We start from the raw sequence: 24,340 nt of genomic DNA, 5'->3' as shown, positions 1-24,340 counted from the left end.
AACTGTTCCTCAGCCGTGAAGATGGTTCTCAGTGAGCATTGTTTTCATCCGAGCAGCCACTATTTAATAAATTGTATGCTCTACGAACTGTGCTGGATGCGTTATTAAAGTTAAACTTTTTATTATGGAAAAATGGGTTAAATTGAACTTGTCAGTGAGAATGCAGAAACCAGAAATCTGCCCAGCTAGAGTTGGAGTTTCCCCACGCTTTGATGGGACAATTCTGTTGTCAGGACGGACGTGGCTGCGAGGAGTTGGCACAGTACCTTTGAGGAGGTCACAGCACTGCACGGGCGGAAGTACACCTGTTGGCGTGTAGAAATCTCTCTCTCTCTCTCTCTCTCTCTCTCTCTCTCTCTCTCTCTCTCTCTCTCTAGTGCAGTAATTAGCACTGAGTTATTTGTTTGCCCTTTAATCACTGTCGGAGGGAGTGATGGGAGGTGTTGCCCTTAAAAAGACCTGGCTTTTACTTCACAGGTCTTCAGAACCCTCTGCAGAGAGATTAGGTTAGGTGCGGATTACTCAAAGCTGAGCTTCAGTTTGTGGAATTCTGAGAGTCTGTTAGCATGCTGCTTATCTGCAGAGGGGAGGCCAGGCCAGTCTCCTTTTGAGGTTGTCCTAAACTCTGAGAGGTAGGTATGCATCTTAATCATCAATCCTTGAGTCAACTTCACCCCCCCACACACACACACACAACAAACTCACACCTCACTTTCTTTTCCAGCCCTAACTTAATCCCCTTCTTCCTTTCCCTCCCCTTTCAGTATGGGAAATTTTGATATTAAAATGCCCTTCCCCCATCTTCTGTATTCTTCTTTGTGCCAACATTTTCTAGAAGAATCTTTGAGAACCTTTGTTCTGGGCTGCCCATGTCATCTGTTCTTCCCTGAGTAAGAGCTCTTAGAACTGTTGAGTGATTCCTGGATGAAGCCTGAAAATGGGCACTGGAGGCATTGCTGCTTGTTGCTTTGGCTTGCATGCCACTTGCCCGTCGTTAAAGACCCTCACTCAGCACACTGTCTTTCGTTAGAGGATGAACTTACTTTGGAAGAGAATGATGCCGGCTTAGGAAGGTTCTAAGGGTCCCCGTTTTCCCTGCTCCCCTTTGCCGTTGGTCTCCCACAGTTGTCAGAGTGTGTGTGCATGACAAGCTTTAGGGGAGGCGTTACTACCTTCTTTCTTCTGAAACTTTTCTTTTTAAAACATTTTATTAGTTCTTTGAGAATGTCACAAAATTTATTTTGTTGATGTTCATCCTGCTTCCCCTTCTCTAATTCCCGCCATATCTCCCCTTTCCACCCTCACTCCCCACACAATGTGAGGTTCTCCTCTTCCTTCTCCTCCAGCTAGTGTTGCCCAAATACTCTCTAGAGGAGGCCTGCCAGGGATCCTACCATTAAGGAAAGCTGACTCCCCCTCTCCTAGCATCTATGAAATGCCAGTAGTTCCTCATTTGGTGCTGGGATTTTGTCTAGCTTGAGCTTGCACAAGTCTTGTGGGTGTTGTCACAATCACTGAGTGTGTATGAGCAACTGTCATGTTGTGTCTGGAAAACATTTGTTTCCTTGATGTTATCTACATCCTTGGGTTTTACAATCTTTTCAACTCCTCTTCCACTAAGATCCCTGAGCCTTAGGAGTAGGGTGTGATATGTTTTGTGCCATTTAGGATTGAGCACTTCAGGCTCTTAATTCTCTATCCATTGACCAGTTGAGGTTCTCTGTGTTAATTGCTATCCACAATGATGAGAAACTTCTTTAGTTAGTATTAAGCAATATACTGATCTATGGATGCCATTAAAAGTTGGTTTAATACTGTGTTCATTTATCAAAATAACAATACTAGATTGTCCTCTTGGGCCTGTCACCTATCCAACCACAAATGAGTTCCATTTCACAGAACAGGCTTGAGATGCAATCAGAGGACGTTTAGTTATGTCTCTAATGTTGATGCCACTGTTGTCGTGGGCTTATCTTGTCCTTGTCAAGCCCGTCCAAGGCAGCTCCAAGGGATCACAGCTGAGTGAGACTGAAGATTGCATTTTCCCCTAGAGTGCACAGCACCTTCCAGCACCGGGAAAGCTAGCCAGCAGGCTGAGGACCAGTTTGATCACTGTGTTCTGTGACTCAAATATGTGGTGTGTGAAGTTTATTTTAAAAACTTTTGCTTATAGTTTACATATAGTTATTTTTAAAATATATAACCTAAGGTTTCTTGTGGATTTTTCTTCAAAAAGAGCTCATAACTTGTTCATTTTATGCAGCTTGTGTATTTCTGCTTGTGAAAAGATGATAAGAGACACTAGGTGTCTGGCGCAGGGTGTGGTAATGCACACCTTTAATTCCAGCACCCAGGAGGCAGACAACTGAATCTTTGTGAGTTCCGAGGCCAGCCTGGTCTACATAGTGAGTTCCAGGGCAGCCAGAGCTACATAGTGAAACCCTGTCTTAAACAAACAAATAAAAAGGAGGTGTTGAATTTGAGTGGAGAAACTTTAGTATATCCATTTACCCATTGAATCTTCCCCCTGATGATGACTTCATTTGCCAACTGCTTGTTCATAGGCACTATGCTAGGAACATTACTAATGTTCAAGAGGCTGACAGCTCTCCTGCCCTGCTGTGCCTATGGTCTGGTCAGTAAGAAAGATTGGATTAGTTAGAAGCAGGTTCCAAATGTGTGTGGTAGGCTTGGGGACAGCTAGGAGGTTGGTCTGGGTGGTTGGGGAACACTACTAAAGTAAGTTGGGCCAGAAGTTAAATCAACCTAACTAGGCACGTGGGCCAAGCCAGCTGTGCGTGGAAGGCAGTGTGGGAAAATTTGTGACACAGAAGATGCATGGAGGCTTCAGACAAGATAGGGACCAGGAGTCTGGAGAGAAGAGGATTCATCTGACGGGAGACAATCGATGTGCTAGAGTATTTGGGAAGCCTTACCATGGCCTGTGTAAGCCTTGTGGTCTGGCCTGGTGTGGGTGTTTATGTGCACACACAAGAGTGCATGTATGTGAAATTTAAATGAGTTGTTCTGCTTGCAGCATACAGAGTTTTCCAGCTACAGGTCTGGGGTCATAGCTCAGTGGAAAAGCTTGCCTACCATGCATAAAAGAGCCAAGTATTTTGTTTTTGCCAGGTAGACTAGTGACACACGCCTGTAATCCTAGCACTCAGGATCCTGAGGCATGGTACCAGCCTAGGCTGCATAGTCAGACCTTCTCTCTCTACTGTATCTACTGCACTTACTGTGTTTTGACAAGCAGTGAGGTTATTTTATAGGCATATGTTACTGAAAGTTAGAAGCATCAGATCCTGAGAACATGTAAATTTCTAGCATGAATCTGACTCGAGGCAGGAACAGAAGAAAAGGCCTCTTTCTCTCAGTTACCAGTCTTACTTAGTCAGTGCTCTTTGAAGTACAGAATATTAGATGCTAAGGGATTTGTTGTTGAAATTTATTTTCAGATCTTAGAAAATTAAATTTGGGAAATTGATTGATTTTTTTTTTTCAAGACAGGGTTTCTCTGTATAGCCCTGGCTATCCTGGAACTTACTCTGTAGACCAGGCTGGCCTTGAACTCATCAGAGATCCTCCTGCCTCTGCCTCCCAGGTGCTGGGATTAAAGGTGTGTTCCACCACTGCCTGGCTAATTTGGAATATTTTAAATGAATCAATAATATGTGTTGTGATATACATGGTATATGACTGATAGGCACTGTTTTATCACTATTCATATCTTTTAAAACCTAAAACATAATCAGTGTCTTCCATGCAGGGCTCTTGGCTAGGGTCAGTGAGAGCTGGACTTGGACAGCATCTCCATCACTGCCAGTTCCAGTCACTTGGCCCTTTTTGAACTTTAATCTCTTCCTCCCCCATAAAAAGAGTGTGATTTACTAGTTTAATTCTAAGACTGTATAAAAACACATCACTTACAATGTGTTACCTGCTGTTCTGAACAGTTAGCATCTCAACCTTATACTAACTTTGAGAAGCCTTTATCATTTCCACTCTTGAGATGAAGGCATTGAATCACAGCAATAGATTGGGTGTAAGGTCACACAGTTAATAAATGGCTCCAGAGTCATTGCTCTATTACATAATACCGTCAAAGGTCCCTCCTGCTTGATCATTATATAATGCTAGCTGATTCATAATGTACCTATATTTGAAGCATTTTTGACCTAGAATGCAGGACTATGGAGGGGAGGAGCTGAGGAGGAGTCGAGGAGTGAGGGAAGCTTTGAGTATGGATACTGGAATGCTTGGCATTTGTTTAATCACATAAAGGTTCAAGCTCTGCTCTCTGCTTTGCTGATTCTCCTGCCCACTCAGCAGACAGGAGTTTCTCCAGCAGGGTAGGCACAAACACTGTGGCACTGCTCTCCAGAAACAACAAAAGCTTGCATCATGCTGCCAGGTGGCTGCCAGTGAGGAGACACTGTGATGCTTCCCCCAGGAGGTAGCAGTGACTCTTGTCCTGTACCTTTATGTTATACAATTGTCAAGAGGACATCTAGAACATGGTGACCCAGAATAGGAGTCAAGGTCTCACTGCTACTTATTCACGTTTTCTATTGTTGTAATTGTAACGTTCTTATTGAAATAATCATTCAAATACCATAAAATCCACTCATTTACAGCATACAAGTCAGTAGCTTGGTTGTACACACATACGGTGCAGCCATTACTACCATCAGTTTTAAAGCATTTCATGGCCCTACCTCCTCCTGCCTTAGCAACCTCCATTGCATTTGTATAGGTTTGCCTAGTCTAGCTATCTTCTGTGTCATTTACTTTCTTTATTGTTGACAGAATACTAACAGAAACTACTTAAAGAAAGAAGGACTTACTCTGGCTAACAGCTTAAGGAACACAGTCCGTCATGCCTGGAAAAGCATGGCAGTGTGAGCTTTCCCTAGCTGTGGCATCAAGAGCATGTGGCAGCTGGTCACATTTCCAGGCAGTCTGGAAACAGAAACTTGGATCAAAAGTGGAGCTGGCCCATAATCCTCAAGTCTCACCTCTGCCAGCTGGGTCCCATCCAGAAGGTTCCACAATTTCCCAGAACAGTTTGAACAGCTGGATTCTCACTGTTTAAACAAATCACATGATTTTAGCTTTTGTTGTTGTTGTTGTTGTTTATCCATGTCATGGCATATTTTAATTTATTTCTTACCACTAAATAATACTTCACTGCATACTGTGTTTTGCCTATCTGTTCTTCAATAGGTGGACAGTGGAATTGCTACATATAGGGGCTATTATGGATAATATTATAATGAATGTTTGTGTGCAAGTTTTTTTGTATACATATCTCTAGAAGTAGATTTGTTGGGTTGTACAATAATTCTTTTTAACAATTTTGAAAGTGCCTGATTGTTTTCCAGTCTTCATACCACATTACATTCTCACTAGCAATCGAGGTTCAGTTTCTTTACATCCTATCTGATACTTGTTACTTTATTTCATGTTATAGCTAACGCTACGGACACGAATGGATTTATGCTTCCCTAACTATAGCTCTTGAGTATCTTTTTAGTTGCTTATAAGCCATTGAGAAATGTCCGTTTACATTTTGCTCACTTGCTAATTGGGTTTCTTTCTCCTTGTGGAGTTGTAATAGTTACTTAGAGTGGATGTCAATTTCTTTTTTTTAAATAAAAGATTTATTTAATTATGTATGCAGTGTTCTTCATGCATGTATCCCTGCAGGTCAGAAAAGGGTATCAGATCTCATTACAGATGGTTGTGAACCACCATGTGGTTGCTGGGAATTGAACTCAGGTCCCCTGGAAGAACAGCCAGTGCTCTTAATCTCTAAGCCATCTCTCCAGCCTGGATGTCAATTTCTTATCAGATATATGATTTAAATATTTATTCTGTGGATTGGCTTTTTTCATTTTCTCAAGGGTGTCATTGATAGCACAAAAGTTTTAAATTTTCATGTAGTCTAATTTATCCGATTTGTTCATTTGTACACTTCTAATAGCATAACCGTTGACACCAAACTGTTGCCTAACCCCAGGCCATGAAGGTACAGCTGTATTTTTTTTGATAGTTTTTGTTCTTCATTTAGATCTCTGGTTTATTTTGAATTCACTTTCATATCTGATGTGAAGTGCAGTGCAACTTCATTTTAACGAAGATATCTAATGATTAACATTTACACAAAATTTTAGATTCAGTGTCTGAGTGTGTTGTTCACTTCTCACTATGGTGGTGAAATCCATGTGGTCATTAACTCCGTAAAGAGAATGACTTGTAATGTTGGAGGTTCTGGCCTGTGATCTATTGGGCCTGTGGTGAGGTGACACATCATGGTGCAAATGTGTGGAAGAGCAGACCACTTACTTCACGGCCAGGAAACAGCAAGGAAGGTTCTGATTCCCGTGTCCTAGAGATGCCCGGCTAGACCATACCTCTGTAGCACGGCTCTTCCCTCCAGGCATGCAGCTGTGACAACAGAACAAGCACAGCGGGACAGCAAGTAGATCATGGTGGTGACCGCCCAGTCGGAAGTGCCACACTCTTGTTTGCTGTGTCCTGTGCTTGGGTATATTAGGAGTGATCTAGAGTCTTAGGTCTATGAACTGAAGAAGAGTGGGGATTGTTTTTCAGATTGTATTCTTGGTGTTTGTTCCTTACCACTTCCTGTTACTTTGGTTTTGTTTAGATTGAGCAAAAGTCAGCCAAGTCCCATTAGAACCAGATTTAAGACAGATGACAAAGCCAGCTGTGGTGTTACATCATGCACCATGCACAAGACAGATGTATCAGGTAAGTCAGGTGCATCTAAATACCGCAATGCCTGGACGTGTCCTGGATCCTGTGTCAGGCTTGTAGAGTGTGTGGCAGCACCTGATAAGATCAGGAAATGCAAATATAGAGAGAATACTGCTTCAAAGAGCTAACTGTTCTCAGTATTCTAACAGGAAACTGAGTATTTGCTTGAAAATACACTCCATTTCCTTCAGCTAGAAATGTTCTAAGACAAGAAGCTGTCCTTATTTTTAAAAATCAGAGAAATGATCTCACAAATCTTTCAACACTAGTACCTGCTTTTCATTTATTCATCTGAGAAACCCTTATTGAGCTTGAGTTTCTCATCCATTGGACCTTTGAGTGCTAGACCCGTGTCTGGAGCAGGACGGAGTCTTTGTTCTTAAGAAATTGTAGTCTGACGGGGGACCTTCTCAGTCATGGAGATTCACTTCTACTTGAGTGTGGGTTTGGACATACAAGTTTTTATGTGGCTGCCCCAGGGCTGTGACTTCATGAGTCTTGGAGGATCGCACTGTACATGGCTGTCTCTAGAGGAGGAGCACACCGTACATGGCTGTCTCTAGAGGAGGATCGCACCGTACATGACTGTCTCTAGAGGAGGAGCGCACCGTACATGGCTGTCTCTAGAGGAGGATCGCACCGTACATGGCTGTCTCTAGAGGAGGATCGCACTGTACATGGCTGTCTCTAGAGGAGGAGCACACTGTACATGACTGTCTCTAGAGGAGGAGCACACTGTACATGACTGTCTCTAGAGGAGGAGCACACTGTACATGGCTGTCTCTAGAGGAGGAGCACACCGTACATGGCTGTCTCTAGAGGAGGAGCACACCGTACATGGCTGTCTCTAGAGGAGGAGCACACCGTACATGGCTGTCTCTAGAGGAGGAGCACACTGTACATGACTGTCTCTAGAGGAGGAGCACACCGTACATGACTGTCTCTAGAGGAGGAGCACACTGTACATGACTGTCTCTAGAGGAGGATCGCACCGTACATGGCTGACTCTAGAGGAGGATCGCACCGTACATGGCTGTCTCTAGAGGAGGATCGCACTGTACATGGCTGTCTCTAGAGGAGGAGCACACTGTACATGGCTGTCTCTAGAGGAGGATCGCACCGTACATGGCTGTCTCTAGAGGAGTTTAGGTGTCACCTTTCACTCTAGTGTCTTTACTGAGATTTTAACAGCAATGTTGGATTACCTCTAACCTGCTGAATTGTTAGTGTTTTGGGCCATCTGGCTTGGCATTGCAGGCCAGAAAATAGGAAGAAAACAAAATAAAGAGGAAAAGTATAAAATTAGCTAAAAGAAAGGCATATTTTTGTCAAGAAAAAATGTCAAGAACCCCCTTTTAGCAGTGATGAAGGAAAAGGTTCTTGTAAGAGGTAAGATGAAGGGGGTGGTAGAATTGGTGTGGATACAGGGAAAGGTAAGGAGCAAAATTTGTTTACCAAGAACAAAGCAAGGCCAAGAATACATTCTTTTCAGAAGAGGAAGTGATGGAGCGGTGTGAGGAGAGAATTAGATCATTAGACCAAGCTGGGAAGTGTGGAGTTTGTGTGGTAGACATCACTCAGGACTTCAGAGCAGGAAGAAAGAGTGGGTAAAAACAGTCTTCAAGGAAGACTGACCTGGCTGGGCATGACAGGAAGGAGTGGAGTGGAGGTGGGGAGAAGGGGAGAAAGGCAGTATTCCCGTGTCACTGATGAGTAAACCAAGGCTCACATGATAAATAACTTAGATACAGTGAGCCCGTGCTGCCATTACCATCCTGTCTGTGACCTCACACTCTGTGTCCCAGTGTGGCACAGTGGAATGCTGAAAAAACATGTAAAAATATCAGGAGTGGAGGGGCTCAGTGACTGGCTGGGAGGATGAGGCAGAATTGGCTTCTGGCTTCCAGCTTGGGTGGTGATGCCAGATCTGTTCAGAAAGACACCCAGTGAGAGGGAAGATGTGTGCTCAACTTGGAAGGAAACTTCAAATCCATTTAGTTTGCCCCAGTTAATTGCAAAGAAGGCTCAGACCAACTGAGTGGCATGCAGCTATGACTCTGCTGTATATAAGGAGTCTTGGCTTGCACCAAAATGTCTGGTGCTGCATGCAGAAAGCATGTAATACATGATAAATATTGGTGCCATCTGTTTGCCTAGTGTACACAAGAGAGGTAACAGAGCAGACCATACAGGAGGTTTGAGTAGTGGTGATTGTACTCAGCCCCTCACTGCCTGCATCCCCACTCTCTACAAGCCTGTCACTTGTTGAGGTCTGGGATCTTTTCTGTAGACTCTAAGCCTGACAATTTGAACTGCTAAAAACATGGTCTGAGCATTAGTTAATATTAGCTAAGGAGCCTGTAATTTGACTAATCACAGCTTCCCTGTTATGATAAGGAGTGTTTCTTCCTTCTCTTCCTCCTCCTCAGTTACTGACTGGCCTGGCACAGGAGCCCAAGGCTTTGCTAGCCACCTTCTGTGTGGGGCCCTGCCAGACATGTTAAGGTAAAGGTGGGCTGTGAGGAGATCTGGTGTGAGTGCCAGGCTAGATGTTACAAGCTATCAAAATGGCTGTGGAGGTCGGGGTTACCTGAGGTCAGTACATGCTTTACTTCCGTTTAAAATGGTTCATTCTTAATACATTTATATAACATAAACAATATATGCTTGTCTTACCCACTGTTCTATTGCTGTGAAGAGACATTATGACCAAGGAAAGTCTTAGGAAACAAAGCATTTTTATTGGGGGGGCTTGCTTACAGTTTCAGAGGATTAGTCTGTTATCATCATGGTGGAAGCATGGTGGCATGCATGACCTTAGAGCAGTAGCTGAGAGCTACATTCTAATCTGTAGGCAGCAGACAGAGAGAAACACTGGACTTGGTGTGAGCTTTTTAAAACATCCGATCACACCCCTTCAACACATTGCCTCCAACAAGGCCACCCCTCTTAATCCTTCTCAAATAGTTCCACTCCCTGATGGCTAAGCATTCAAATATATCAATCTGTGAGGGCCATTCTTATTTAGACCATTCTAACACTGTATTATAACATGGGTTAAAAACATAAAAACTATAGTTTTATGATAAAAGTTAAATTTTGGCTTACTACAGAAAATTTGTCATTTCTTTAAGAATTTTCATTTCAGTTTCTTTTCTTAACGTTAGTCATTTAGCCTTACATGATTGGGGGAAACATTGAATTTTCTGTTGCTCTCTTTGAGGGCAAGATTTACACATTTTTAAAAACTTGCAGCAAAGCTGGGCAGTGGTGGTGCACGCTTTTAATCTCAGCACTCAGGAGGCAGAGGCAAACTGATCTCTGTGAATTCGAGGCCAGCCTGGTCTACAAGAGCTAGTTCCAGGACAGGCTGCAAAGCTACAGAGAAACCCTGTCTTGAAAAATAAAACAAAATCAAACAAAAAACCTTGCAGCAACTTAGGGAACATTCAGACTTCACAGAAGTTTTATGGGAAAAGCTAAAGCTGCAATTAGTAAAGGGCTCAGGAGGTTAGTAAAAGGGCTTAGGAGATTAGTTAAGGTGCTCAGGAGGTTAGTTAAAGGGCCCAGGAGGTTAGTTAAGGGACTCAGGAGGTTAATTAAGGGGCTCAGGAGGTTAGTTAAGGGGTTCAGGAGGTTAGTTCAGAGGCTCAGGAGGTTAGTTCAGAAGTTCAGGAGGTTAGTTAAGGGGCTCAGGAGATTAGTTAAATAGTTCAGAAGGTTAGTTCAGGGACTCAGGAGATTGGCTCAGGGGTTCAGAAGGTTAGTTAAGGGACTCAGCAGGTTAACTCAGGAGCTCAGGAGGCTAATTAAGGGGCTTTGCTGCCTTTCGCTCCAGCAATCTGGCCCATTTATTGAAGTCACTGAATTTTCCTTTTATTGATCAAAAAGTACATTTTTTTCTACTTTTAACTTTATTTTCAGTAAAGGATTTAAGTAATGCTCTTCTCTTTTCCCCCCTGAATTTCTATACAGCAATATTTCTTGTGAAATTAAAAACTCAATAAATCCAATGTTTTCTTTTTACAGTTCTTCCTGCTTAATGATGAGATTGTAAATGCTTGGTGCCCATTAATACCTTAATTAGCATATTTTAAGGCACTCTGGGGAGTTGATGGGCAGAATGATGTGTTCAAGCACCCAGATTCTAAAACTGTGGTTCTCAACTTTATAGAGAGTCGTATAATTGAATTTGAGGGAGTTGCATCGAAGTTAAAGTAGTTTTACCCACAGTTCAGGAATCAGTTCAGAATCAAATGAGCTCACCTGTGCTCCACGTCAGACCTTCATTCCAGCTTTAGTCTGAACATGCATGATGTGCACTTTCACTGTCCGTATTTTCATGGCACACACTGTCTACAAATGCTGCCCGAAACATAGCCTAGATTTAAAACTAGTGTGCGCCAGGAACCGGGGTGTTTTTATCTGGGCATGTCAAGCTTTCTGCTTTTTAAGACTATAGTGGATGGCTGCTGAGGAATGGAAAATCACACTCCTTTGGGGACATGGCTTCGGTGCATGGCCCCACACTCATACATGTGTGAAAGTAGGAAACATGTAGGAAGCACTGTTTAGACTCTGAGGTTATCAATAACAACAAAATATGGGGGACAGGATGTTGGGAGAGAAGTGTGGGAGTAAGGGAACTTGGAGGGAGAAGATGGTGGATATGAGCAAAACACACTGTATACATTTATAAGACTTTCAAAGAACAAATAAAAATATTATAAATATATAGTGGCTTGCTTCTATTCCTATTGCCATTTCTCAGCCTGTACATATCAAATTAGTATTATCTTTGGGTTGTATTGTATCATAATTTATTTTAATGTATTGTGTGGGAATAGTTGTTTGTTTGCATATATGTCTGTACACCTCATAAGTGCCTAGTACCTGGGGAGGTCAGAAGAGGGTGTTGGATCCCCTTGAACTGGAGTTACAGGTGGTTGTAAGCCTCCATGTGGGTGCTGAGAATTGAAACCAACTCCTTTGAAAGAGCAGTCAGTGCTCTTACCTGCTGAGCCATCTCTCTAGCCCCACATTTTCAGAATTCCTATTTGAGAGGATTTAAAGTGTTTTTTTCTTCCTGGCCCAATAATGATTCTCTTAAACAAGTAAACAGGCTGCCCCCAGGTAAAATGGCTGCCTTATGCTGCAGCAAGGCTGCTGCTGCTACTGCTGCTGCTTCCGCTTCCTTTTCCTCTTCCTCTTCCTCTTCTTTTTCTTCTTCTGTGGTGCATGCCTTTTTTAAAAAAATTGATTTATTGAGCTCTACATTTCTCTCTGCCCTCTCCCAAGGTCCCCATGCTCCCAATTTACTCAGGAGATCCTGTCTTTTTCTACTTCCCATGTAGATTACATCCATGTATGTCTCTCTTAGGGTCCTCATTGTTGTCTAGGTTCTCTAGGATTGTGAATTGTAGGCTGGTTTTCTTTGCTTTATGTCTAAAAGCCACTTATGAGTGAGTAGATATATCTTTCCTTCTGGGTCTGTGTTACCTCACTCAATATGATGCTTTCTAGATCCATCTATTTTCCTGCAAATTTCAAGATGTCATTATTTTTTCTGTGTAATACTCCATTGTGTAAATGTACCACATATTCCTTATCCATTCTTCAGTTGTTTCCAGGTTCTGGCTATGACAAACAATGCTGCTTTGAACATAGTTGAGCACATGTTCTTGTGGTACAGTTGAGCATCCTTTGGATATATACCCAAAAGTGGTATTGCTGGGTCTTGAGGAAGGTTGTTTCCTAATTTTTTGAGACTTAGCCACACTGATATCTAAATGGACTGTACCAGTTTGCATTCCCACCAGCAATGCAGAAGTGTTCCCTTTACCCCACAACCTCTCCAGCATAAGTTGTCATCAGTGTTTTTGATCTTGACCATTCTTACAGGTGTAAGATGGAATCTCAGAGTTGTTTTGATTTGCATTTCTCTGATGACTAAGGATGTTGAACATTTCCTTAAGTGTCTTTTGACCATTTTAGATTTCTCTGTTGAGAGTTCTCTGTTTAGGTCTGTACTCCATTTTTTTTTATCAGATTATGTGTTCTTTTGGTGTCCAATTTCTTGAGTTCTTTGTATATTTTGGAGACCATACCTCTGTTTGGTATGGGGTTAGTGAAGATCTTTTCCCATTCTGTAGGCTGTCGTTTTGTCTTGTTGACCGTGTCCTTTGCTTTACAGAAGCTTTTCAGTTTCAGGGGGACTCATTTATTAATTGTTTCTCTCAGTGTCTGTGCTATGGGGTTATATTTAGGAAGTGGTCTCCTGTGTCAGTGCATTCAAGTGTACTTCCCACTTTCACTTCTATGAGGTTCAGTGTGGTTGGCTTTATGTTGAGGTCTTTGATTTATTTGGACTTTAGTTTTGTGCAAGGCAATAGGTATGGATCTGTTTTCATTCTTCTGCATGTTGATATCCAGTTATTCCAGCATCATTTGTTGAATATGCTTTCTTTTTTCCATTTGATTTTTTTTTTTGCTTTTTTTTCCTCAAAAATCAGGTGTTCGAAGATGTGTGGATTGATATCTGGGTCTTCTATTAGGTTCCATTGGTACTTCTGTTTGTTTTTATGCCAATACCAGGCTGTTTTCAGTACTTTAGCTCTTTAGTAGAGTTTGAAGTCAGGGATTGTGATGCCTCCAGAAGTTCCTTTATTGTACAGGATTGCTTTGGCTATCCTGAGTTTTTTGCTTTTCCATGTGAAGTTCAGTATTGTTCTTTCATGGTCTGTGAAGAATTTTGCAGCAAGACTTCTTACACTTTCATCTATAATCTCGTTTTATGTGTGACTTTAGCATTTACTGATAATAAATCATTAAGAAGTTAATTTTAAAACAAATTTTTTGGTATATATATAATTCTAGCATTAAAGGTGAGAAGTAAATTTGCATATTAATAAGAGATATATGCTGGTTTATTTTTATATAAATGAAATCTTGGCTGGATATATGACATTGCAGAACAGAGCATCTTCAGTATTTGAGATAGAGTCCTACCGTATAACTCTGGCTGGCCTAAAGCTAGCTATGTATTTGGACAGCCTAAAATTCACAGAGAATTCCCCCCCCACACACACACACGCCTCTGCCTTTTGAGTACTGGTGTTAAAGGCATACCCCACTAGACTCAACTCATTTGGATTGTATAATGGTCAATGCAGAGAATGCCACTTTGCCTAAACACATAACACAAAATGGTAGAAGTGTTTCAAGGCCATTTTAGACACTGCTGAAAAGTCTGTTCTTCTACCAAGTCAAAATTCATTGACTGGATCACTCTCTCATTATACTGCCATTCATAGTCTTAACATTATCAATAAAATACTGATTAGCTACTAATCTAACTCTGGCAGAGTACTACCACCACCACTACTGCAAGATCAAGATTTTGAATTCTCTTTGGTCATTTTCTAAAGATACTTTTCATTGTGCAAAATCATCTGTCACAGTCATTATGGCATAAATATGCGGCTGTTTATACAATATATGTTTCTAAAACTTATGTTTTCACAAACTCAAAGAATTCTTGTGAGTTTCAGGGAGTCAAATTTAAGGATTCATCGCAAACAGGTCAGATACACCCCTCTCTCAATTTCCTGGTCCTGACACCATACTCCTCAATTACCAGAACTTAAGGAAAATTTTTTTCTTCCTAAACTTAGCCTTGTCCTCTGCTCTGCCAACACCTTGCCAGGTCCAAGAGAGACCAGACAGTTCCACACCACAAATCCTGGACAGGAGTGAAGCAACCAGCTACCCCATGACCAGCACCCAACTTTCTCAGATTCCCCCAAGACTCTGATGTCCACAAATCAGCAGGAAGCAGTCTTGAGAACTTGACGCCCTCATCCCCTTAACCTGCCATGCTTAACTCCTCGTCTTTTTATTATAAGAAAAAGATAGTAATGTTATAATTCTGATGGCCTGCCCTGTCACCTGAGGACCCTGTCTCTGCCCACTCCCAATCTCCCCCTTACCAATGAGGCAAACTGATCTCCAGCATGCATGTGTTCGCTCCTCCTCTTTCTCTCTCTGTCTTCTTCTGAAGAGGCAACCTCTGCCTCCCTCCCTCCCCCTCTTTCCTCTCTTTTTCTGTCCCTTTCTCTTTCTCTCCCCCCATACCCCCTTCCCTCCCATACCCTTCAGTACCCACTAAATAAGCTCTCCATACCTAAGTTTTCTCTGCATGGCATATCTGTCTATCTCCCACCCGCCACAGCCTCTCCCACCTACAGTGAGACCTGCTAGGGTCATTCATGCTACAAATCTTTCAGTGGTGTCTCCTTATGTCAACAGAGCAGTGACTAAGACCCAGGGGAGACTTGACCATGAAGAGTGGCCCAAGAAAATCTGGGAAGGGACTGTGTTTATCCCTTGACTGTAGTGCTTGGACCTATGTGATTGTTGAAACTTGGAATTGTTTCCCAAAGGATACGTTTTACTTGATATAAACTTTAAAGTGTTTCAGGTGCTTGTTTAATGAGGCACCCCCTTCCTCAGAGTGGTTCAGATGAACTGGTTGTCATACACTGTACAGTGTCTTTGTCTCCACACATTACATAGACATGGCTCATGTGTTTCATCTTTAATATGATTTTTTAAAGAAATAAGAACATTTGTGCTTAGAAATTTTGATTTAAAAGTGGTAGTTCTGTTAGAGCATTTAAAAAATAAATTTAGAGCTAGTCAGTGGTGGCACACACCTTTAATCCCAGCACTAGGGAGGCAGAGACAGGTGGATCTCTGAGTTTTAGGCCAGCCTGGTCTACAAGAGCTAGTTCCAGGACAGGCTCCAAAGCTACAGGGAAACTTTGTCTTGGAAAACCAAAAAAAAAGAAAGAAAGAAAGAAAAGAAAAGGAAAGAAAGAACAAAGAAGATTTAGTGCCAAATTAACACAAGAAATAAAAATTTATTCCAAAATATAAGTACATATTTCAAAGAAAATTATGGTCGTGTGTGTGTGTGTGTGTGTGCGTGTGTGCATGCGTGTATTTCAATGTTAATTGAGTTTTAAAACTTTGGCAGGTATGGTGGCATGGTAGTACCAGCTACTCTGGAAGGCAAGGCAGAAGGATCCTTTGAGCGTGGGATTTTGAGGCTGAACCAACACAGCAACCCCCTGTCTCCCAGAAAGTAGATTCTGCAAATGGTTGTCCAAGGATTAAGTGTCAAAAGCATCTGCTGTGTGAAGAAGGAACAGCAGACTGTAGTTTGAGAATGGTAGTATTTAGGACTTAAATACTTTATTGTTTAATGTTTTGTTTTGTCTTTGAGATAGGGTCTTATCTATGTGGCCCTAGCTGTTTTGGAACCCACCACAGAAACCAGGATGCCCTTGAACTTGATTTTTAGGCATTTGCATATTTTTTCCTGTGTGAATGCCCACTCTGGTGATAACAGAAGGTGTGAGCTAAAACTCTAGTTTTTAGCTCATCCTTTCATGTGTGTAGTTTGGAAACATGTTCCTCCTTAATGGAGAATAGCAAAAAGGGGTTTGGTTTAGACAGGAAGATGGATCAGTTGGCAGGATAACGAGAATGGTGCATACCTGTAGTTTCCACCAGTCTTCTGTTACCTTGAGTCTTTTATTATCTCCCATTCCCAGCTATCTGCAGAAGATCTTGAAATGTGAAGTAGATCAATAGCCACCTCGCCATTCATGCATCTTTTCTTGTTCAGTTCACCTTTGCTGGGCTGTAGCCCAGGTTGTCAGCATTGGACATTAAAAAGAACAGGGTGTCCAGCACTAATGGGACTTTCCGTCCCAGCATTTAATCTCGTCTAACAGGAATGGGGTTCCTTAATGTATCCTTTGAGACTTCAGGAACCTTAAGCTTCTAAAAAAGCTCCTTTTGTCAGTTTCTATAGTTCCAAATTAAAGAATAAAATGGTGCCATATTGAATTCCCCTGAGTAATTATATTCCCCCAGGTAAAAATGCCTTACAGTTGTGAAGGAGTTGCTTCAATCATTAGTACAGTGAGGGGTCTCTGCAGGTGTCATTCAGGGAAGAGAACCACTCAAAGTGATAAGAATGAAAACCCAGTGCAGATTGACTTTGTCAGCCTGGATCAGACTTTGGGGAGTCTAATGCCAGGCAGTTTTAAAACATAGTACAATTTGGGGAAAGGTTTCCAGGCAACAGTCAGTTCAGCCGGTCCAGTTCCAGGTATACAGTGAAGCTTAAGGTTTGACTAACTAGAGACTCTTTACAAAGTACATGTGACTATGAGGGTGGGTTCTCTAGCTAAAAAGGCCTAGAATCTAGGGATAAAGTACTTGTGACATCCCCGCTAAGGATGGGGAATGGTCCGGGAAAGAGTCTGGGATGATCATTCTGGAGAATTAGGGTGGCACTATTCTTTCAGATACCAGGTTGTTAACAACCTCCATTCCCAGCTTTCTGGATGGAATGTAGATATTAGATTTGTATCTCCTCCATTGAGGAGACACCCTGTGTGATTAACACTTCTGGTTCTTTTAGTGCTACTCTGTGAGTACTAGGACCTCTGTGCCTCCCACAGTTCAGATCCTCAGCCACTCTCAAAACTCACTGCAGCTGGGCTGTGCAGAGAGAGGAGGGCTTTCAGCATTTTAGGAGCCCTGTAAGATAAAGCTAGTTTAGTATGTTCTTTTTTAATTTCAAGTTTATCATTATTACTGTTATTATTATTACAGAATCTGGAATCACATTGTGACTATTGTTTTGTCCTTGTTTAACTAGCAGACTTTTTAAAATTCTGTGCTACATTAAAAATGGTCTTGAAATTGATGTGATTTATTTAGTGTCAGTTTGAACCACAGGGGGCTGATGTAGTTTGGATATGGAATGCTCCTCAAAGGCCCACGAGTTAAGTCTTGGTCAGCTTCATACTGTTGTCAGGTGGCAGAAACTTCATGGGGAGCCTAGAAAAATGAAGGAAGTGGGGTTACTGAGGGCATGCTCCAGAAAAGTTGGATGCTGTCCCTCTCCTGTTTCCTAGCTACTGTGAGGCAAGCATCTTGTATCACCAAGCTCTTGGCCTCTCTATCTTGTACCACTTTACCATAGTCCAAAGGCAGTGGAGTCCCTAAAACATCTGGTAAAATACTAAGCCAAGATCTTTTCTCTTTGCAAGTTCATTTATCTTAGGATGTTTGTCATAGTGATGGAAAGTCGATGGACTTAGATCCTCAGACATTTGTGGAAACACTTTCAATGGGTCTAGGGGTTTTTAGGAAAGATTAGCCCTTGAATTGATAGATCAAGTAAATAGAATGTTCCTCCAATCATGTTTATAGGGCCTAACCTAGCTACTTACAGACCAGATTAAAAAGGTTAAGTAAGAAGGTGCCACCTGCCCAGCTATAGTGAACAGGGTGGGGCATTGACCTTCATTGAAATCTACTCCATGCCCCCCATTGCTGACTGCAGATCTTAGGATGAGCTGATACTTTATAGTAATTTATATTATATGTCAATATGTGATCCTGATGCTTCTTTTTCTTGGAGACTGCTAAAGCAAATAAATCCTAAACTTGTTGAAATAGTTATCAGGATGTTTCAAGTTCTTTCTATACAAGAATTGTGGTATATATTGGGGGCAGTGAGTGTCCACACAAGTCTAAGTGGCAGGAGTTGAGCTATAAGTGAAAATACTATTATGTATTGGGTTGGCTTTCTACCAGCAGGGAGCCAAAGCTTAGGAGTTTGTGTGTTCACAAGGGCAATATAGGAAGACATGATTTTTCTTTTTAGTTCTTTTGTGTACAGGACATGCCTTGGGATAGGTTTATTTATCTATAAATTGAACAAATTGACTCAGGTGATTTCAAAGACTTCTTTAGTTTTCAGATTCTGAGAAACTGTTTGTTTCAGTGAGGGGTAAGTGGCCTAAATAGTGGCATAAATAATCAGATTCTTTTGCAAAGGTGTAATGCATCAGTGATGTCTGAGGCCAAGAGAGCAGCGGTGTACTCAGATGAGCAATGGGTGTACTTGGTTGTGATGATGGTGGCCATCAAGTTTGTGTTTCAGTAAAACTTAAACATATATTAAATATCTTCCAACATATATTTATGAATTCATCTCAACAAGTTTGCTAGGACTGTGGGCTGTGGCCATGATAAGACCATGGGGCTCCTTACAGTCAACAAAGGATCTTCATCTTTAGGCAGAAGCTTTTAATACAGAAAGTGTGACGGGAGGAATAGCTGCAATTTTGAAAAAAAATATTTATCTTTGGTGAGAAAAAAATATATGGCAAGGTAATTGAGTTCAGGAATTATTGGAGAGTAAATGTTGAGAATTAATGTTCATCTAGTTTTATTTAAGGAAGCAAGAGACATGTTTCCTGGCAGGCTTGTGTCTTGTAGTTCCTAGAAAAACAGGCCCTGATGAATAGGAAGGACATCTTACCAGCCCTCCCAACTCATTCCCTTAGATTTAGTGCAGACCATTTAGCCTGGGGGAGTGAAGTGTGGAGTGAGTGGCTCCAGAAAGTACAGCCTTCTCCCAAACATCAAAATAAGTCACTGTCATTTGGACATCAGTTGGTATTGTACCCATATTTAAAAAAAAATGTTTTCTTATGCATGTGAATGTTTAGCCTGCATTTCTGTGTTCCTGTGCCTTGCTTGGTGCTCATGGAAACCAGAGAGGGCATTAGATTTTCTGGAACAGTTATTAGCCCCCATGTGAGTGCTGGAAACCAAACCATGGTTCTCTGCAAGAACAGCAGTGTTCCTTATTCTCCAGCCCCTACCGACATGTTATGCAATCCCCAAGGACCCTCTGGATAGATATTTATGTCTGTTCAGTCATTGCAGCTCTGCTCCAAGTCCCCACAACCCTCTCTTTGGATGCCTCAGCCGCAGTAGAGTCACATGAGAGAAAGATTATGTGGCACCTCAGAGAGGAAAACTACCTAACTGAAGATGCCTACTGGTGTGCGTGTGCGCATGTGTGCGTGTGCACACACGCGAGAAAGAGAGAGAGAGAGAGAGAGAGAGAGAGAGAGAGAGAGAGAGAGCGCTCATAATAGTGGCTGCACAAGTTTGCATTCCCACCAACAATGGATGAGTGTTCCCCTCACTCCACATCCTCTCCAGCATAGGCTATCATTGGTGTTTTTGAGTTTAGCTACTCTCACAGGTGTAAGATGGTATCTCAAAGTTGTTTTGATTTGCATTTCCCTGATCGCTAAGGAGGTTGAGCATGACCTTAAGTGCCTTTTGGCCATTCGAAGTTCAAGTTCATCTGTTATGAATTCTCTGTTCAGTTCAGTACCCCATTTTTTAATTGGGTTAATTAGAGTTTTAGTGTCTAGTTTCTTGAGTTCTTTGTATATTTTGGAGATCAGACCTTTGTCTGATGAGGGGTTGGTGAAGATCTTCTCCCAGTCGGAAGGTATCCTTTTTGTCTTACTGACGGTGTCCTTTGATTTACAGAAGCTTCTCAGTTTCAGTAGGTTCCATTTATTCATTGATTCTCTTATTGTCTGTGCTACTAGGATTCTGTTTAGGAAGTGGTCTCCTGTGCCTATATCTTGTAGACTACTTCCCACTTTCTCTTCTAAGAGCTCATAATAATAAGCAGAAACAGTCAGTGAAGGCAGCTTATGAGTAAGATGAAGATTGATTTATAGCAAATCCTTTGGTTTGTTTGGAATTACAGGACATGTGAGAAGCCTAAGATGCCTGCTTCTACTGTATATAGCTTGTCCCCATACCCAATTAGTGGCATGATTAGAGCATTCTTTAAATGTTATGGGAGCATGATCAATTTAGCCAGTGACATTTGGGATGACTAGCCCAATGGGCGTGTTTTTTTTAACTGGATAAAATGAAGGAGATGGATTGCTTGCTTGCACTCTCTCTCCCTCTCTTTCCCTCTCTCTCTGGTGGTCAGAGCAGTAGCAAGTCTTGCTGTTAGTCCCCGTTGCCCTTGGGCAGAATGGCAGGACAGCAGCAACTGGACCAGCAGTGGTGTCTACCATGTTCTGTATTTATGGGTCTGTTTTTGCATTGCACCCCTTTATAAATTATTGACCAGACTTTGTGGGTTCTTGCTTCATTTAAATCTTGAGGGTTTAAAGACTGCTGCGCTTTGGCTGACCAATAATAAATGGTCAGAGAAGTCTGTCCTTAGAGCTCAGGTCTCCTAGGCAGGCTCATTAGTCTGGACAGTGCGTAACCTTTGCTGAGATGACACCATAATCTTTGTTGTAGTTTCTAAGGTCCTGATAATTCTTAGACAAGGGGAATGGATGTGTGATGACAATGATGTTTATGACAGTAATTATTTGTCTTAGAAAAATTAAGAAATATAAATTATTAGAACTGTTTTTGGGGATGAAAAAAAATCTTGTGTAAGTCCTATTATATTTCACCATCACTTTTTTTTTTTTTTTTTTTTTGAGACAGGGTTTCTCTGTGTAACAATCCTGACTGTCCTGGAACTTACTCTGTAAACCAGGCTGGCCTTGAACTCACAAAGATCTGCCTGCCTCTGCCTCCTGAGTGCTGGGATTAAAGGCATGCGCCACCACCGCCTGGCATTAACCTGCTTCCTTCTTAGAAGCAATGGAAAGAGCCTCACATCTGGGACTTGGTGGCCTGTATTACTAGGTCCCATTTCTACACGTGGGTTGACACCTTACACACCAACAATAATTGCCCTGGCTTTTCCCCTGTTTTTAGGTTGGCAGCCTCGATGGTTCCTTCTTTGTGGGGGGATACTGTCCTACTATGATTCTCCTGAAGATGCCTGGAAGGGTTGTAAAGGGAGCATCCAGATGGCGGTCTGTGAGATTCAAGGTGAGTGACAGGCAACATGGCAACTTCTTTTTTTTATTTTATTTTATTTTATTTTGAACCTCCCTAGAAGAATGAAAAAGCACTGGCCCCACACAACTTTCTCTGCTGTTCCTGCAGTACACACTGGGGTATGAGGTTCAATGTCCTTGCAGTAGAGCCTTAGGAAGAAATCTAACTGCAGCCAGCTTTTTCAGGATGGGTTAAGAGCTAATCCGAAAGCCCACCATCCCTTTGGAGGATACCTTGCTCAGCCTAGATACAAGGGGCAGGAGCTTGATCCTGCCTCAAAGTGCTGTTGACTCCCCATGAGAAGCCTTACCCTCTGTAAGGAGTGGATGGGGGAGATGGGGGAGATTAGGGGGGGATAGGTGAGGGAAGCAGGAGGAGGGGAGGGAGTGGGAACTGGACTTGGTATGTAAAAATGAGAAAGCATTGTTTTCAAAAAAAGAAGGAAGGAAGGAAGGAAAGAAAGAAGAGCTGATCAGAATGATGTAAGCACCATCTTCTCACTCAGCCCCCATTCCTTACCTGCTCACCTGGGGCCAGAGATTGTTCGTAAGGCATCAGTGATTTTACTGTGGCATCAAATGCGTTTGTGTTTAAATCAGGATAGACATACTTACCCATATGCCCACCCCCACCTCCCAGTCACAGTAAGCAGATACCTCTGGAGCCGACAAATAGTCTTCACTTCTTAGCTTTGGAATCTAAGACAGTGAGCTATGTGACTGAGGTGTTCCTAACTCTTCAACTATTCAAATGGGACTAGTTTGGGGAAAGTGAAGGAGAACATGGTTTGCTGGTTTCTTCTCGGGAAGAGTCCTGAGGGTTCTAAGACCCACACATTGGTCTGACTGCTCAAGAGAAGTAGAAAGGGGTAATGTGTTCTTGTTTCCTAGAATATCCAAGGAGATGAAGATTGTACCCCTGCTTGTTAGCAGGTATATTGGTCTGTTTTCTGTGTGATAATAAAATACTCAAGTCTGAGTAATGTATGAAGAAAATCATTTTATCTAGCTAATACTATTAGAATATGAAAGTCTAAAATAGGAGAGTGCTAACTCTGGTTAGGGCACACTGGGTATGCCAGACCGTGATAGATGGTACCATGTGATAGATTGCAGGGAAGGCAGGTTCATATAGGAAGCCAGAAAAACCAGGGAGGAGCCTTTGTTCCTGTGTAATGACCCCCGTCAAGTACTAATCAGAACTCCATGAGAACTGTGTAATTACCTCCAAACAGTGGCTTCTACCTCCCAAGTGCTAGGATTAAAGGTGTGTGCCACTGTATGCTGCAAGGTTTCCCTTCTTGATCAGCAAACTGTCGAGAACACATAAATGGACAGAAATTAATGTCACTAGAAGAGTTGATAAGGACTGGCCCCTCTCTCTGTCAGGAGGCTCGAGAGTTGGCTCAGTGGTTAAAAGCACTTGATGCCCAATAACAGGGACTGGAATTTTGATCCCAGCACCCACATAATAAGCCAGGCATCTTACATACTCTATAATCCCAGATCTGAGAAGGATAGAGACAGGAGGATCTCTGGGGCTTGCTGACTTCCACCTTAGCTGTGAGAACACACGCTCAGGGAGCAGCTCTGCCTGAAAGGAATAACTGGAGAGTGAGAGAGGAGAAGAGCTGACCTCTTCTGTCCTTAGCATACACACAGGCATCAGGCATATGCACCCCACCACACACACACACACACACACACACACACACACACACACACACACGTAAGCACACCAATAAATAAATAATAAATCTTAACAAAATAGGACGTTGAGGTGGAGCTGACCAGGCAGTTCTTACCTAGTCTCACCCTCTCTTTCCTTGCTTCTAGTTCATTCTGTGGATAACACTCGCATGGACCTGATCATCCCTGGGGAACAATATTTCTACTTAAAAGCCAGAAGTGTGGCAGAGAGACAGCGGTGGCTTGTGGCCCTGGGGTCTGCTAAGGCCTGCCTGACAGATAGTAGGACCCAGAAGGAAAAAGGCAAGTATTGATGGTCCTCTTGTCCCAGAATCTTGGAATTACCCAGAGGCATCGCTAGGTTCTCTAACTCAGAGTTTTGTATTGGTGAAATGCTATATATGCATTTAAGCAGAACTTACACCAGGGTCCCTACCTAATTCCAATTCTGCTTTCTTAGCACAGTAAAAAACTTGAAGCCATTGGAGCCAGACACGCCTGGCTTGAATGATGTATCAGTACTCCATAGCTGAATGATTCTGCCATAGGTCACTTAATTTTTCTGAGCTTCATTCACCTCATCTTTGAAAAGGTGATGGTTTCTGGCTTCGAAGGATGACATGAAATGGTATCGTAAAACTTGGTGAAGAGTAGGTGACCAGAGAAGCCTTGGGTCAGGGTGTTCTCTGCAGTATACACCTGTTTTCCGCTTTCTCCCCTACGGTGGGTGGAGCTTTGGTTACTGTGTTGCTGCTGCTTAATGCTCACTGATGTCACTTGGTCTGAGCACCATGATGGCCTTTTCTTTGCACTGGTTAGGAGTGTCATGGCTTGCTTCCTGGCCCCTGGTTACTACTGTCAGAACTCCACAAGCCTATGTGTATGCTTGAAGAAATTGCTGTGCTGAGGGAGCCTTTCATGTGACAGAGGGAGAAGGTCCTCTTCAAGTAGAGCCGATAAAGTGGCCTCTTCCTTGGTTGTTTTGGTGCTAAATCTGGAACAAATTCTCAGCTGTTTGCTAGACTCAAAGCAGGTGATAATGTGTAACACTT

The 24,340-nt window shown here is 42.3% G+C and overlaps 1 protein-coding gene across 1 annotated transcript in view; it reads left to right on the top strand.

Moving 5' to 3' along the window:
• The window catches only part of Plekha8 (pleckstrin homology domain containing A8), a 63,407-nt gene that overhangs the window by 720 nt on the left and 38,347 nt on the right, over positions 1–24,340 (top strand). The window contains exons 2-3 of the mRNA XM_048440379.3: positions 21,475–21,591; positions 23,436–23,591. Coding sequence (XP_048296336.3) covers positions 21,475–21,591; positions 23,436–23,591 — 273 coding nt within the window. The remainder of the gene's footprint in view (positions 1–21,474; positions 21,592–23,435; positions 23,592–24,340) is intronic.

This window comes from Myodes glareolus, chromosome 6 (genome assembly GCF_982192425.1).
Source record: "Myodes glareolus chromosome 6, mMyoGla1.1, whole genome shotgun sequence".
NCBI lineage: Eukaryota > Metazoa > Chordata > Mammalia > Rodentia > Cricetidae > Myodes > Myodes glareolus.
Note: the sequence above shows the minus strand (reverse complement) of the source record. Positions and strands in the feature narration are given on the sequence as shown.